Source organism: Ochotona princeps, chromosome 2 (genome assembly GCF_030435755.1).
Source record: "Ochotona princeps isolate mOchPri1 chromosome 2, mOchPri1.hap1, whole genome shotgun sequence".
In the NCBI taxonomy this organism is placed as follows: domain Eukaryota; kingdom Metazoa; phylum Chordata; class Mammalia; order Lagomorpha; family Ochotonidae; genus Ochotona; species Ochotona princeps.
In genome coordinates this window covers 9,948,499-9,964,004 of record NC_080833.1, presented here as the reverse complement: position 1 = coordinate 9,964,004, position 15,506 = coordinate 9,948,499, and the positions used below count along the sequence as shown (strand labels likewise).

Genomic DNA, 15,506 nt, shown 5'->3' with positions numbered 1-15,506 from the left:
ATCGCTCTGGCAGCAGGAAAGCAGCTCTTGCCTGCCTCTTGCAGGATGTAGCTCTCCCACCCTGGGACCGGGCCTTTTATATTTACCGGAACCAGATCCGGATCTGCTGAGTTCCACCAAAGAGCCACGGGAACTGGCCCGGGGCGGTGAGGCATTGCTTTGATCAACTTGGTTATGTCAACAGGATTATTGTTGAGTAGCTGGGAGGGCTGCCTCCTACTAAACAGAAACGGAATCTTTCAACGTCAGTGCTTCCTGGCTTGGGTTACATGGGTAGGTTTTTGGAAACTTCTTCTCATGCACCCCTCAGTTTCCCAAATCTCAGTCTCCATTGGGCCACGTCTGCAGCTTCTGTGCTTGCCTCCTATCTGACAACTGGGTGAATGCTGCTTGCCCAACATGTCCCTTAAGCCAGCTGACTTCATTGGAAAAGGAAACAGCTTTGAAGGGGAAGTTGGCATGGCACTGTTATGTAGAAACAGTGTCACTCCCAGAAGGAGGTATGACTATGCACAGTAGGCAGAGTCATGATCCCCCCAACATGTACACCCCATAAACCCCAGAGCCTGTGCACCTGGACAGGGGTCACAAAGGACTGTGCAGGTGAAGCTACAGAAAGAGACTTTGAGCTGAAGGGATTACGCTGGTCATGTGGGGAAGCTGAGTGTCAGCACCTGAGTCCTTCAGTCAGTAAACCTTTCCTGGCTGGATTAGCAAGGGAAGAAGGACTTGGCCCTTGGGCTCAGCCTCTCCAATGATACCCTCAAAACACAGATCCCTTTTGACACCAGAAATGCAGCTCCCTCCCACACCCCCCTAGGGTGGGTACCAGATAGGTGCCCCCCAGCCCATTTCAACTCAGACCCTCTCCACGTGGATGCCCCAGGCTGCGGGCTCAGTCTTCCATCACTGTCCCCCCTACAGGTGGCACCCACAAGTTGCAAGTGCATGGAGCTCCCACAGCCCCTCCTCAGATCTGATCCCTCACTGCAGGGACACACAGAACTTGGGGAAGAGCTTCCTGCTTTGCCAGCTGATTTAATATAAAAGCATCACCAGGAACACAAGTATAGTCCCATGTGGGGCAAGGTGCTGGGGTAGGGAACCTGTTTCATTCATGGGTCATTCAAAACCATCAACTTAAAAATTAGCCCAAGGGGGCCTAGTACAGTAGCCTACCAACTAAAGTCCTCTCCCAAAAATAAATAAATAAATAAAGTCCTCTTCTTGCACGTGCTGGGATCCCATATAGGCACTGGTTCCTGTTTCGGCCTTCCTGCTTCCCATCCAGCTCCCTGCTGCGGTCTGGGAAAACAGTTGAAGATGGCCCAAAGCCTTGGGACCCTTTATCCGCATGGGAGACCTGGAAAGAAGTTCCTGGCTCCTGGCTTTGGACCGGCTTAGCTCTGGCTATTGTAGCCACTTGGGGAGTGAATTAGCGGATGGAAGATCTTTCCTCTCTGTCTCTCCTCCTCTCTGTATATCTGACTTTGCAATAAAAATAAGTAAATCTTAAAAGAAAAAATAGCCCAGGGGTCCAGTGTGATAGCTCAGTAGCTAAATCATCCATCTTTAGCCTGCTATGGAGTCACAAACTTTTGGCCAGATCAAATGATCTCACAGCCTCCTATAGCCTCTGGGCTGGACAGGGCCTTATACCTGGCCTACAGGGAGGGCAGTGGCAGCTCTGTGCCTCTCCAGGGGCCTTCATGATTCAACTACCCCAACTTTTGTTCCCTGGGAGCTGTGTGGAGACTTCAGTGTGTGAACATCACTACAACCTGGACAATCAGTGGGAATGTGATTGGACAGAAAGTCTGCTTTACTCCTAAGGGACTGCCCTGCTTGCCGACTGAAGGACTCATGTCCTTTACCCTGGGTAGGGGCATGATGGACCCCTGCCGAAGTGGGCATCCTGTCATCTACCAGCAGAGAATTTCCTGATGGCTAGCTCCGAGTCAGAAAGGCGGAGAGTGAAAAGCGTGCGTGTTTAGTTTCTATGACCCGCTTTGGAAAAGACAAACTGTAGTGCCTGCGGCCCACTGAAGGTAATAAAGCAGCATGTGGAAGAATGGAAAGACTTCGCGAGTCCTAAAGCCCCCAACACAGCAAAAGACTCTTTCTCATTCATCATTCCAAAGCTGCTGTCAGAACCAAGGACAAATGGCTGAATATTGGGGCAGGTGCTTGGCATAGCAGTTAAGTCACTGCCCTGGATGCCCACAACTAGGAGTGTCTAGTTCAGTTCCAGTCCCTGGTTCCTGTTCATGAGTACCTTGGGATGCAGAAGACAGTGGGCACCTGCCACCTACAGGAGAGACCCGGATGCAGTTCAGGCCTATTAGATTTGGCTTAGTCTAGCCTCAACTGGGAACAAGCCAGCAGGTGGAAGATCTGTCTGTCTAGCTTTCTCTCTCTCCCTGCCTTCCAAATAGAATGAAAATAAATAAGAACACCAAATATTTTAACCATAGAGCCATAAACTGCATGAAAACAAAAAAACACATTTCATGACATCAAAGATACGAAGGCAAGAAATGTAGGCAGCCTCTAGAAACTAAGAAAGGAGGGGAACAGACAGGGGCCTGCAGCAGTATGGTGGCACAGTGAGTTACGCTGCTGCCTGTGACATGGCAGCCCATATGAATGCCTGTTTGAGTCTCAGCTACTCTGCTTCCAATCCAGTTCCCTGTAAATGCATAAGTAGGAAAGCAGAAGAGGGTTGTCCAAATATTTAGGCCTCTGTTGGTGGAGTCTCTGGCTCCTTGTTCCTGCCTGGCCCGATTCTTATTCTCTCTTTCCCTCTCTCTCTCTCAATATCCTTCTGCTTTTCAGATAATAAATACATTTTTTAAAATAGGGGGCCAGTGTGATGGTTCAACAGGTTAACAACAGGCTAATCCTCCACCTGCAAGTGCCAGGATCCTTTATGGGTACCGGTTTGTGTCCCAGCTGCTCCACTGCCCATCCAGCTCCCGGCTTACAACCTGCTCAAGTAGTGGAGAACAGCTGAAGTCTTTAGAACTCTGCATCCATGTGGGAGACCTGGAAGAAGCTCCTGGTCCCTGGCTTTGAATTTGCTCAGTTCCAACTATTGCTGCCATTTGGGGAGTGAACCAGTAGAAAGCAGAACTTGCTTTATTTCCTTCTCTCTGTAAATCTGCCTTTCCAATAAAAATAAATAACTCTTTAAAACAATACCAAGTTAAAAAATATATATATATATAGTTTGCAAAGAGTGAGTGGGAGAGGACTCTCACTGACTAACAGGGAGGGTAACTGGAGCCTTCTCCTTACCCTGAAGGTTGCAGATTAAAATGAAATAAAGGACAGTAGTAAGTATTAACAAAGGTGATAAGCTGAAACCCCACAGATTGCTGGTGGGAATGTAAATTGGGGTAGCACTTTGCAAAACCAGTTTGTCAGTTCTCCAAGTTACTAAAGACAAAGTAACTACCTCACCCTGAGTTTTATTCCACTCTAGCATATGCCCTGGGGAGAGGAAAACCTGTTTCTACAGAAAAACCTGTCCAGGAATGTTCCTAGCAGCCTTATTTCACCACTGCACTAGCAGAAGCAAACCAAACATCTCCAGCAGATGGATGGGTAAACCAGACAGGAATTCCTACAGTGGGATGCTACTTATATACACAAGTATAAATATATTTATAAATACAAAATAGGGAAGTGGTGGCACACACGACAGCATAGACACGCCTTGAAAACCAGGGATGAGGCCAGTCACAAATGAGCACACGCTGTCTGAATCCACTCGAATGCAATCCCCTAAGCAGGCAAATCCATTTATATGAAGATTAGATTGAATTGTTGGGAGGTGGGGCAGAGAACACCTGTTAGTGAGTACAGACATCCTGCTGGGGTGATGAAAATGCTCTGAATTAGATGGAGATAATGACTGATATTAAACCCCACCCCCAGAACTGCACACCTTAAAATATTTGTGTGGTATGTGAATTCTATTTCAACAAAGTTTTATGCCTAAAAAATATTGATTTATTCAGTTGAAAGGCAGAGGGGTGTGTGGAAAGACAGACACAGATCTTCCACCTGCTAGTTCACTCCCCCAAATGACCACAACAGTCAGAGCAGAGTCCGTCCAAAGCAATGAGCCAGCAACTTCTTCTGGGTGTCCCATATAGGTGCAGGGACCCAAGAACTTCGGCCAACTTCTACTGCTCTCCCAGGCACATTACCAGGGAGCTGGATTGGAAATGAAGCAGCCAAGACTTGAACAAGCACCCATATGGGATGCCAGTACCGAAACTAGCAGCTTTGCTGGCTATGCCACAGAACTAGCCCCTAAAGAATAAAGTTTTGAGCCCAGCGTGGTAGCCTTGCAGTTAAAGTCTTCACCTTGCATGAGCTAGGATCTCATACGGGTGCCAGTTCTAATCCCAGTGGCGCTGCTTCCCATCCAGCTCCCTGCTTGTGTCCTGGGAAAGCAGTCGAGGATGGCCCAGAGCCTTGGGACCCTGCACCTGCTTGAGAGACTCCTGACTCCTGGATTCAGATCAGCGCAGTACTGGCCGTTGCGGTCACTTTGGGGAGGGAATCATCGGACAGAGATCTTCCTCTCTGTCTCTCCTCCTCTCTGTATATCTGACTTTGCAATAAAAATGAAATAGATCTTTTTAAAAAGTTGTATCATTACCTAAAACACAGAGAGAAGTAGAGATAGGGGAAGAGAAATCTTTCATCATCTGCTGGTTTTCTCCCCAAATGGCTGCAGCAGCCAGAACAGAGCCCATCCGAAGTCAGGAGAGAGGAGCTTCTTGTAGGTCTCCCCATGGGTGCAGGCGCCTAAGGAATTATGCCATCCTCTGCTGCTTACTTCAGGCCATAAGCAGAGAGCTGGATCTGAAGTGGAATAGTCGGGACTAGGACTGGCATCCGTATGTGCTGCATATAGAAGTGCTGCAGACAGGTTTGACCTAGAATGCCATGGCACCAGCCCCTAAGGTTTAATTCTTTTTTTTTTAAAAGACTTTTTTATTTATTTCTATTGGAAAGGCGATATACAGAGAAGAACATCTTCCGTCCAATGGTTCACTCTCCAAGTGCCCGCAATGGCTGGAGCTGAGCCAACCCGAAGCCAGGAACCAGGAGCTTCTTCCAGGTCTCCCTCACGGATACAGGGTCCCAAGGCTTTGGGGCATCCTTGACTGCTTTCACAAACACAAGCAGGGAGCTGGATGGGAAGCAGGGCTGGCACGATTAGAAACAGTGCCCATATGGGATCCAGGTGCATTCAAGCCAAGACTTTAGCTGCTAGGCTACCGCACTGGGCCCAATAAATAATTCTTTTAAGATTGATTTTATTTTTATTGGAAAGTCAGATATAGAGAGAGCAGGAGAGACAGACAGGAAGATCTTCCATCCAATGATTCACTCCCCAAGTAGCCGCATGGCAGGAACTGAGCCAATCCGAAACAAGGAGCCAGGATCTTCTTCCAGGTCTCCCACAAGGGTGTAGGGTTCCAAAGCTTTAGGCCATACTCAACTGTGTTCCCAGGCCACAAGCAGGGAGCTGGATGGGATGCAGGGCTGCCGGGCCCCGATAGATAAGTTTTAAAACGAAGATTTGGGGGCTTGGCAAGGTGGCCTAGGGGCTTAAGTCCTTGTCTGGAATGCCAGGGTCCCATATGGGCGTCGTTCTAATCCCAGCAGCTCCACTTTCATCCCGTTCCCTGCTTGTGGCCTGGGAAAGCAGTGGAGGACAGCCTAAAGCCTTGGGACCCCGCACCTGCGTGGGAAACCTGGAGGAAGCTCCTGGCTCCTGGTTTTGGACCAGCGCAGCACTGGCTGTTGTGGCTGCTTGGGGAGTGAATCAGAGGACGGAAGATCTTTCTCTCTGTCTCTTTATATATCTGATTTTGCAATAAAAAATGAAATCTTGGGCCTGGCGTGATAGTGTAGTGGTTAAAGTCCTTGCATTGCATGTGCCCGGGATTCCATATGGGCGCCGGTTTTAATCCCGGCGGACCCGCTTCCCATCCAGTTTCCTTCTTGTGTCTTGGGAAAGCAGTCAAGGATGGCCCAGAGCCTTGGGACCCTGCACCCGCGTGGGAGACCCGGAAGAGCTCTTGGCTCCTGGCTTCAGATTGGCTCAGCTCTGGCTATTGCGGCCGTTTGGGAAGTGAACCATTGGACGGAAGATCTTCCTCTCTGTCTCACTTCCTCTGTATATTGCCTTTCCAATAAAAATAAATAAATCTTTAAAAGAAGTGAAATCTTTAAAAAAAAAAAGGAAAATTTTGAACTAGATTGTTGGAATAAGGCAGAAGTAAGGAGACAAGTAGATTGAGTGAATGATTATGCCTTGGTTGGTTACTTGTTAGGCTCCTTGCTTCAATACGTTGCCAGCCAAGTCCAAGCCCCGAGTTTCTCTCCTCTGATATCACCTCTGCTCAGCTGTCATAATGACACACAGGACCTTTACCAAAATCTTCATGCTATACCTCAGTCACCTGTCATCCTCATCCCCTCCCAGAGCTCAGTTATTATCACATGTGAGCAACCTGCACTTTCCCCCACAAAGTGGCATCATCTAAGGGCTTGGTCACTTCATAGATGGAAGTTAACAGAAAAGCTTGGTGGGTTCTTTCCTCAACTTATTATAGAAATAAAAGGTCAGGAACCAGTTGCTGACAGAAAAGTTTATTTGCAAAGGGACCTGGTGGGCGGGGAAAGAAGAAGGAAGGGGAAAGCACCTTCTGCGAGAAAGCCGGGAGGTGGGGTGCCCCTTGGAAGGAGAGAGGGAGAGACCTCAAAGGTTTGAGGAAGAGTCTTGGGCTTTTAAACCTTCCCTTACTCCTCCTTGTTGAGAAGGAATCTACAGGTAAGATGTTGCCCATTGGTGGTCTCTTAACCAGTTAGGAAATGAGTGGGCAATGCTTGTATCGCCCACCTGAAGGTGTGGCCAAGACCTCAGCAGGCCTGGATGGTCTCAATGGAGACCTCAGAAGCTGTGGTGGAACCTACATTTGGGCCAGGAGATGGAAGTCCTTCTCTTCTCTGTCTCTCCTCCCTGTAAACTCTGCCTTTCCAATAAAATAAAATAAAATAAATCTTTATACTTTTCTGTTTTAATTCAAGAATGAGAGTGGCAGAGACCAACAGAGATGACAGAGAGTGCTCCATCCATCTCTGGGTTGCTCCCCAAATGCACACAAGGGCCTACGTTGAGCCACACTGAGGCCAAGAGCTGGGAATTCAACCTGGGTCTCCCAAGGGCATGGCTGGAGTCTAGCTCCTTGAGCAATCACCTACCACCTTCAGTGGTGCACGGCAGCAGGAAGCTGGAGTCAGAATCTCACCCCATGTTTCTTTGTGATGGGAACACTCAAAATCCTCTCTTCTAGATATTTTGAATTACACAACATTCGTAACCAAAACCACCTTTCCAGCTGCCAGAAATAGCACTCATTCCTCCAGCTGGCTGTGACTTTGTACCCATTAAAAAATCTCTCCTCACCCCCATTCTTCCCCTCCCTGGCCTCCGCATCCACCAGTTCAGCTTTTTCTGACACTACAGATGAAAGAAGTCACACAGTATTTGTCACTGTGGGCCTGGCTCTTTTCACTGAGCGTTGGGCTCCTCCAGGTTCATGCATGATACTGCAAAGGACAGGATTCCACCCTCAGTAGACCCTAACTAGACATCCTCTTGCAAATACAACCTTCTTTTAAAAATTTTTAAGAAATTTATTTTATTGGAAAAGCAGGTGTACAGAGAGAACAGAGAGGAAAGTCTTCCGTCCAGTGATTCACTCCCCAAGTGGCTGCAATGATCCGAAGCCAGGAGCCAGGTCTCCCACACACGTGCAGGGTCCCAAATCTTTGGGCTGTCCTCGACTGCTTTCCCAGGCCACAAGCAGGGAGCTGGTTGGGAAGTGGAGCTGCTAGGATTAGAACCGGCGCCCATATGGGATCCCGACATGTTCAAGGTGAGGATCTTAACACTACATTATAGCGCCAGGCCCAATAAAACCTTTTTATTTTTAGTTTTTTATTTTTTTTGTTGTTAATATGCATATTTTCTTTTTTTTTTAACTTTTTATTATCATTTTATGATACAGTTCCATAGGCTCCTGGTATTTCCCTTAGCCCAACCCCAATTCCTCTATATCATTACTAAAGTATAGTTCTTCATACACAATCATATGTCCATCATTGCGGGCATGGACAATGGGAGAGAGTCCAGCATCCTATTGTCAAGATATAGTAAACAGTTTCATTGTAAGTCCATCTTTGTCTGGAAATAGAAATGCATACTACATTGTATCCTCACATCTGGATGTTAGTCTCCATTTCACAGCTACTGTACATCCCCTCAAATGAAAAGTCATAATACAAAATCAAAAATAGAAAGAAAAGTAGAAATTTACAATGCCATGAAGTTAAATGACATGTTACTAGATATGACAGTCTCCATTACCCAGCTACTATACATCCCCTTAAATGAAAAGCCACAAAATAAAAAATTAAAAAAATAAAAAATAAAATCAACAGCAGGAATAAAAAAGAAATTAGAAAAAAATTAGAAAAAATTAGAAAAACACCATGAAGTTAAATAACATGCTACTGAATGACTACCATGTAGCTGAAGAAATGAAAATCAAGAACCTTCTTGCAGAAAATGATGCTACTCTATGATCTATGAGTCATTGAAGAATTTAATCAGAAGAAAGTGCTTTGAAGAGATGAAACTAACAGAAAACATCAAAACCCATGCTATAGAGTTTCTGCTGATTTTTGTTAGTGAAATGTGTCTCTTCTAGACAACAAATAGATGGGTGTTGTTTTTTTTAATCCAGTCTACTAATCTATGACATTTGATTGAGCTTAAGCCATTTATTTTCAGGGTTAATACGTATGGGTGGTACTTTGGTCCTGTTATTTTAGGAATGGGTTGTTCATTGGTTTAGTCTTCTGTTGTCATTTTACTGGAATATTCTTCTCATTTGCCTTTGGTTCTGGTGGGTGCTATTCCTCTTCTCTGTCAAGAGAACATCTTGAAGAATCATTTGTAGGGCAGGCTTGGAGGAGGCAAATTCTTTTAACTTTACTGTGGAAGAATTTTATTTCATTTTCAAAGACAAAGAAAGCTTTGCTGGATATGTTATCCTAGGCCGACAATTTTTTCTTTTAGAATCTGGAATATGTCACTCCATCCTCTTCTTGCCTGTAGAGTTTCCTGTGAGAGATCTCCTGTGAGTTTAATTGGGATTGCTTTATATGTCAACTGATTATTTTTTCACGTGCACATTTAAGGATCTTTTCCTTATGCTCAATTGAAGATCATGTGTCTTGGTGAAGATTGCTTTTGATCAGTCCTGTTGGGAGTTCTGTGCCCCTCCTGGATGTTGTTTCCCAATTCTTTCTCTAGATTAGGGAAATTTTCCCTTCTTATTTCATTAAATATATTTGTAAAACCAGTTCATTTTTCTACACCTTCTGGGACTCCCATAACTCTTATGTTAGGTCTTTTAGTAGTGTCTTTCAATTCTTGAATACTTTTTTTGGCCTGATCCAGCTCTGCTTCCAGCTTTTTGTTTGCTTCCCCCTCATGACAGGAAATACCTTCCAATTCTGAGATTCTTTCTTCTGCTTGCTTCATTCTATTTTGGAGACTCTCCACTGTACTTTTAATTTGCTCTACTGTGTTCTTAATTTCTGATTTATCAGCCTTGATTTGCTTTATTGCTTCCTTAAATTCTTTGAACTCTTGTATGTGCTTCTCATTGTTGATCAGAAGCTTTACAATGAATTTTCTGAATTCTGTGTCCTCCTATTTTCTCAATGTCTTCCTCAGTGAACTCTGAGGTTGGCATAGGGTTTTGCTCCTTTGCAGGGGAGTTTTCAGTAATATTCGTTGTGCCTTGGTCTCTTCTTTTGCTCTTGGTCATTGTACTTCTGGTTAGCAGAGTCTTCTCCTTGGGACAGGTTTCTAAGCTGTGTCACCTATAGATCTGCAGTTTGATTTTACTTATTGCAGTTGGTACACAACTCTTTGCTTGCAGCCACTTGTGCCCCTCCCCCAAGCGAGTTCCAGGTCTGGGTTCTTATGTTAGATTTCAACAAAAAACTCCATAGCCCCAACTCCTGGCTCACCAATCTCTACCTCCTGTGATACCATGCTAAGGCTGTACAACTTTTCTCCCACTTCTGGTTGGAGCAGGTCCCAGGATTAGAGAGACACCAGGTGTCCTATATAGCTAGGTATTTGGTGGCAATGATCTTACCGGAACCTGTTGGATGTTAGGTCTGGGTGCCACATGGACCTGTTTCGACCAGTATAATGCCACAGTCAATATTATTTTCCTGTGGAACCAGTGCAATCCATGGAACTCAGTGAGTTCTCGTGAGCTCAGGACATGCGCAGTTCACTGTTGTCCCCTGCAGTCCTAAAGCTTTTGCCACAGTGTACAAAATGGAGCCTAACATACCACTACTAGAGTTCTTGATCTGCTGGCTGTCAGGTCTGAGGGCTACCCATATCTGTCTTGGGTGGAACCTGTAGAATGCCACGTTGATGCAGTTCACTGAGTCAGAAATGAGTTCACTCCCAGCTCTGCGAATGCTCAGTCCTTTCACTTGCCTTTGCCTCTGTAAGCAAAACGGGGCCCAATTCGTCTTTAGGGGGCTGACTGGGTTGTGAAATCCACCCTGTTCTCACACTGCTCATCTGGGATCTGCTGCTCTGTTTCTGCTCCTGGTCAAATCAAACGGGCCAGCAGGATGGACAGTTCTTTGTCTGGGTTCACCTGCCAAGCTCCCAGCGAAAGTCCCTTCCCACCTGGTTGCTGGTGGAGTTCTGGCTGCTGGTGGAGTCCAGATCGCCGTTACCTGAATGCTGCTGGAGTATCAGTCACTGCAACACCACACCGTTGTGTCTACTGCTTTCCTGTGTTTGTCAGTCTCCAGGTACCCCTCTGCAGTTGTTCTGTCCTCTCCTATTTCCTGGAATGTGTCCTCTCTGCATCATCCTGAATAAATGTTTCTCTGTCTGTTTTTTTTTTTTTTAAAGATTTTTATTATTATTGGAAAGCCGGATATACAGAAAGGAGGAGAGACAGAGGGGAAGATCTTCCATCCGATGTTTCACTCCCCAAGTGAGCCGCAACAGTCTGGTGCGCGCCAATCCGATGCTGGGAACCAGGAACCTCCTCCAGGTCTCCCACGCGGGTGCAGTGTCCCAATGCATTGGGCCGTCCTCAACTGCTTTCCCAGGCCACAAGCAGGGAGCTGGATGGGAAGTGGAGCTGCCGGGATTAGAACCGGCGCCCATATGGGATCCCGGGGCATTCAAGGCGAGGACTTTAGCCGCTAGGCCACGCCGCCGGGCCCTCTCTGTCTGTTTAAACGTGTCCTTACCCTATTCTGCCATCTTGATTCTCTTTTTTTTTAATGATTTTATTTTTATTGCAAAGTCAGATATACAGAGAGGAAGAGAGACAGAGAAGAAGATCTTCAGTCTGATGATTCACTCCCCAAGTGACCGCAGCCACTGGTGCTGCGCTGATCCAAAGACAGGAGCCAGGAACTTCCTCCAAGTCTCCCACGTGGGTGCAGGGTGCATCACCCACTGGTGAATCTGGGCACCAGAACAGAGTGTGGGTCGACCCTGGTTCGGTCACGACCATAACCAGTGCACATTACAGAATGCCAAGATGAGGTTACCTGTACCAGATGTGGACGCAGTGCCCAACAGCACACGTGAGAACCAGGAGGAATGGGGCCGAGCCGGCAGTAGCTCCCCTACTGGACCACTACTCCCTCTGGAGAGCGTGAGCTGGGATGGGTGCAGTCCAGACTAAGCAGGGCTACAACACCTGTGGACCTCATGTGTGCTAGACCAGGGAAAAGCCAGGCTGGGCTGATTGGTCCTCCTGGTGCAATCTACAATTAGAGTGGGTGAGGGTTGGTTGGGCTTAGCCACAGCATCAGCTGGCAGAAGCTGGCACTGGGGGCTAATTCTGTCAAGTTAAACCACAGGACCACCTGGAAAGTGCATAATCCAGGAGTGGGAGTGGCCTAGGAGGGGAATAGTGGGTTCCTCCCTCTTGGGTTACCACTCCCAAGGGAGGACATGAAAACCAGGACAGGGGCTGGGGTGGCTAGACAGAGAGACACCCAACACAACATCCGTGAGGGATGGATAGGGGGCTGGTTGGGTTGCACTAGGCTTCAATGCCTATTGACATGTATGAGAGCTGAATGTGGGACAGACTGGACTAGTCTGCTGCACATACTGGCAAACCAGGATAGGGGGCGGGTATGTTGGGGGTTATTGTGGGTCACTCCGACTAGGCTGCAGCTCCCACTGGTTTCTGTGAGGGCCGAGTGTGTGCTGGGCAGAACCAGGCTGGACTGCAACACCCATTGGTTTCAGTGGAAGACAGGGCTGGAAACAGAATCAACCCAGCAACTGCAACCACCAGCTGATTAGGGCGATGGACTGTGCCGGGCCCTATGCTAGCTAGTACACACAAGAACCTGGTCTGGGAACACCTCAAAGTTTCTTTGGGGATCCTCTCAATCGGAATGCCGGACTCAGAACCCTAACCATGAAAAGACAGAGGACAGAACAAGTCAATCAACCACCTCAGCTATATGTTGGCAGTGAAAAACTGGGCAGACAGAGACTCTATGATGGATTATGTCAATCAGTGGATTCTTCAGTGACCTCATCGTGCTTGCACTGGAGAGACTGGCAGCAATTCATAAGTGTTGAACTATCAAAACTACTTGAGCAGGATCCTTGGAGCATGCCCCATATCAGGGACCTGGGGCAGGTGGGAGACTGGGTGGGGCTTCTCCTTTTACCTCCCCCCTTACCCCAGATATAGAAAAAAATGTGTGGAAATGATAGTCTTACCCGTTTTCCTGTAGTCCTTGAACCTTTTTACCCTAATTAACTATGTAAAGATTGTAAAAAATGCAATAAAAAGAAAAAATAATGGGAAATAAAAAGAAAGAGGAACAGGAACTGACCAGGTTATTACCTGTTGTCTCATGACTAGTGGCCACAAATTCTGGGGGAACGGTTTGCCCCTTTAGGTACTTTGTCCAGCTATGCTTGGCTCTTGGGATGCACGCAAAGAGAAATGGGGTGGTTGGGCCCACCAGGTTTGGGGATCTCACCAAATCCATCTGATAATAACACAAGGGAACGTGAAGAGTTTATGGTGGTGGTGAGTGTTATCAAAAATTAAGGCTCATGGAAGATAAAAAAGACCAGAAGTGAAAGAAGGAGAAAGTTTGAGACAACGCAGATGAAAGCTTTAACACACCGTAACCGCCAACACGCGGCAGCTGATCCTGCTGTATTTGGAACAGACAACTAAGGCGGGTACAAGACCTGTCCCACGACAGGGCAGAAGTACTGTAATGTGTAACTTTTGGACAGCTAGGCGCATGCGCCTGTTCGCGGTCGCGTAGCTAGCGTAGGCGCTGCGCAGGCGCCGGAGGTTGCAGCCGGGAAGCCGGCGAGGTCGGTTCCGCCCGACTCTAACATGGCGGCGCCCTTTGTCTGCTCTGAAGTGCCGTCCCTGGCCTTCTCGCGGCCGTGATGCACCTCCCTTTGCAGTGGGGTTCGGGACATGGCAGGTGAGGACCGGCAAGCGCCGGGGACCTGGGGAGTCCAGGCAGCCGGGACAGAGGCGGCGGAGGGTGGGGCGCGGCGGGACGCTGGGGGCGGTTGTGTGGGGGAGGGGAAGGAAGTCGAGTGGGACGGGAACCGGGGCTGAGGGGACGCGCTGGGACAGCGGCCGCCGGGCACTGAGAAGAGGAGCACCGCCGGGCGAGCGGGGGTGGGGAGTGGGCGGGCGGAGCAGCCGCCCCTGCGAGGGGGCGCGAGTCACCTCCCGAGCTCGGTGACACCCCAGCTGGCGGCATCTCCGCCCCCGCCTCCCGGCTGTCACCGCCCCTTGACCCCGCGCGCCGCGGCGGGTGGGCATGCGGCGGCCGCGAGGGGGCGAGGTGCCCGGGCAGTGCAAGTCCGCCGGCCGGGGCCTACCTGGGGAGTGCCGGGCACTCAAATGATTGCCTTCATTCATTCGTTCCTTAGACGACGGCTCGGCTCCTGTCAGGTTCTGAGGATGGAGCCGGGGTTGCCGACAGACCGGGTCTCCCTCAGAGCAGGGGTTAGGAGTGTGGACGGTGGCGCCGGGTAGGGCGTTTGAACCCCATTGCACGCTGTGGCTTTAGGCGCCTCAGATTCCTTCTCTGCGCTTCAGTTTCCTCAGAGATGATGCTAACATCTACTTCCCAAGGGAGTGATGCAGATTGCTTGGGGCGGCAGGTGTAAAGTACTTGGAACACTCCTTCTGGGTGAATTGAGAGAAGTTTCCCAGCAAGCTGGGACCCACAGCCCGGGTAGGGTAGTGAGCAGGCCAAGGGGGCTTGTTCTCGGGGGAAAGTAAGCAGTCTCTAGAGAGAGATGACAGAAAGGCTAGGGAGGCACTGTGTCCTCGTTGACTGGGGAGGCGTTCTAGAGCTATTGGTGGGTGAAGAAAGGGATTCAAGGAAGAGGATGAAGGACAGTTAAGAGGTTGCTAGAACAATCCCGGTGAGGAGCGAGGGTGGCCTGGGGTTAGGTTGGAGGCAGAAGGTAGGGAGTGATGGTTTTGGATCTAGGGTTGACATAACTAGGTGATTGCTTGGATGAGGGACTTGGGGCTCACCCCAAGATTTTGACTGGTGGGAATGCAAATCACTGTGGGAAGCCACAGGACAATGAGCAGATCTGAGGGAGAGGAGGCAGATTGAAGCTTGAACATGCTGGCGACCAGCGCCTGGCAGACATGCAGTGGAGCTGTCTGAAGGTGCTGCAGTCTCCGAAGTTGCAGGAGGGGTCCTGTTCGCGTAGAACTAGGGCGGGCAGTACCCAGCAGGGTGCTCAGGACTTCCTGAGGGCTGCTGCGCCACAGTAGGACCCGAGTTTAGCCTTGGCTTTGTGCGTCAGCGTCGAGCTACGCAGTGGGGGCTGATGTCCAGATGTCCGGCGCCTGGCAGGCAGTGGTGACCCAGTGCGCCATTCCTGGAGCTCTCGCTCTGCACCCCAGCCCTGCCTGGCTTCGGTGGATGAGTCAGGGGGTGCTAACAGGCCCCCTCTGCTTCTCAGCAGGTTTCTCCAGTGTCTCTGCCTCTGAGAGTGAGCTGCGGGAGGGGCACATGCTAGAGTCACCTGGGTCCTGTGGGACTTGGAGGTGTGTCCCGAGGGACTCTAGGATGAACCAAATGGGGATGGGGGGTCATTTTGTTTCCCCTTCTTGCTGGCTCATAGTGATTTTAATCAGCCGTTCAAGGTAGCTTTTTCTTCAAAATGAGACAATAATGACAGGATCCTGATGGTTGTATTTGGTGTGTTGTTGCTCTTACTACTGTTTTATCCAACAAAGATTGAAGTGTGTTAATCACCATGCTCATACCTTGTTTTAACAAGTAGTTTAAAACAGTGGTGCAGTGGGAAACGTCCCATC

General features: G+C 48.7%; 1 protein-coding gene across 3 annotated transcripts in view; it reads left to right on the top strand.

The window, feature by feature from the left end:
- The first annotated feature begins 13,481 nt into the window (after positions 1-13,481).
- ZBTB17 (zinc finger and BTB domain containing 17) overlaps positions 13,482-15,506 on the top strand; it is a 30,098-nt gene continuing 28,073 nt past the window's right edge. For 2 of the 3 annotated variants that reach the window (XM_004592338.2, XM_058675659.1), the window contains exon 1: positions 13,482-13,632. In XM_004592338.2, the coding sequence (XP_004592395.2) occupies positions 13,626-13,632 (7 nt within the window). In that variant the 5' untranslated portion in view covers positions 13,482-13,625. Of the gene's footprint in view, positions 13,633-13,989; positions 14,115-15,506 lie in introns of those variants that run through there. The other variant, XM_058675665.1, reaches the window with a different exon arrangement.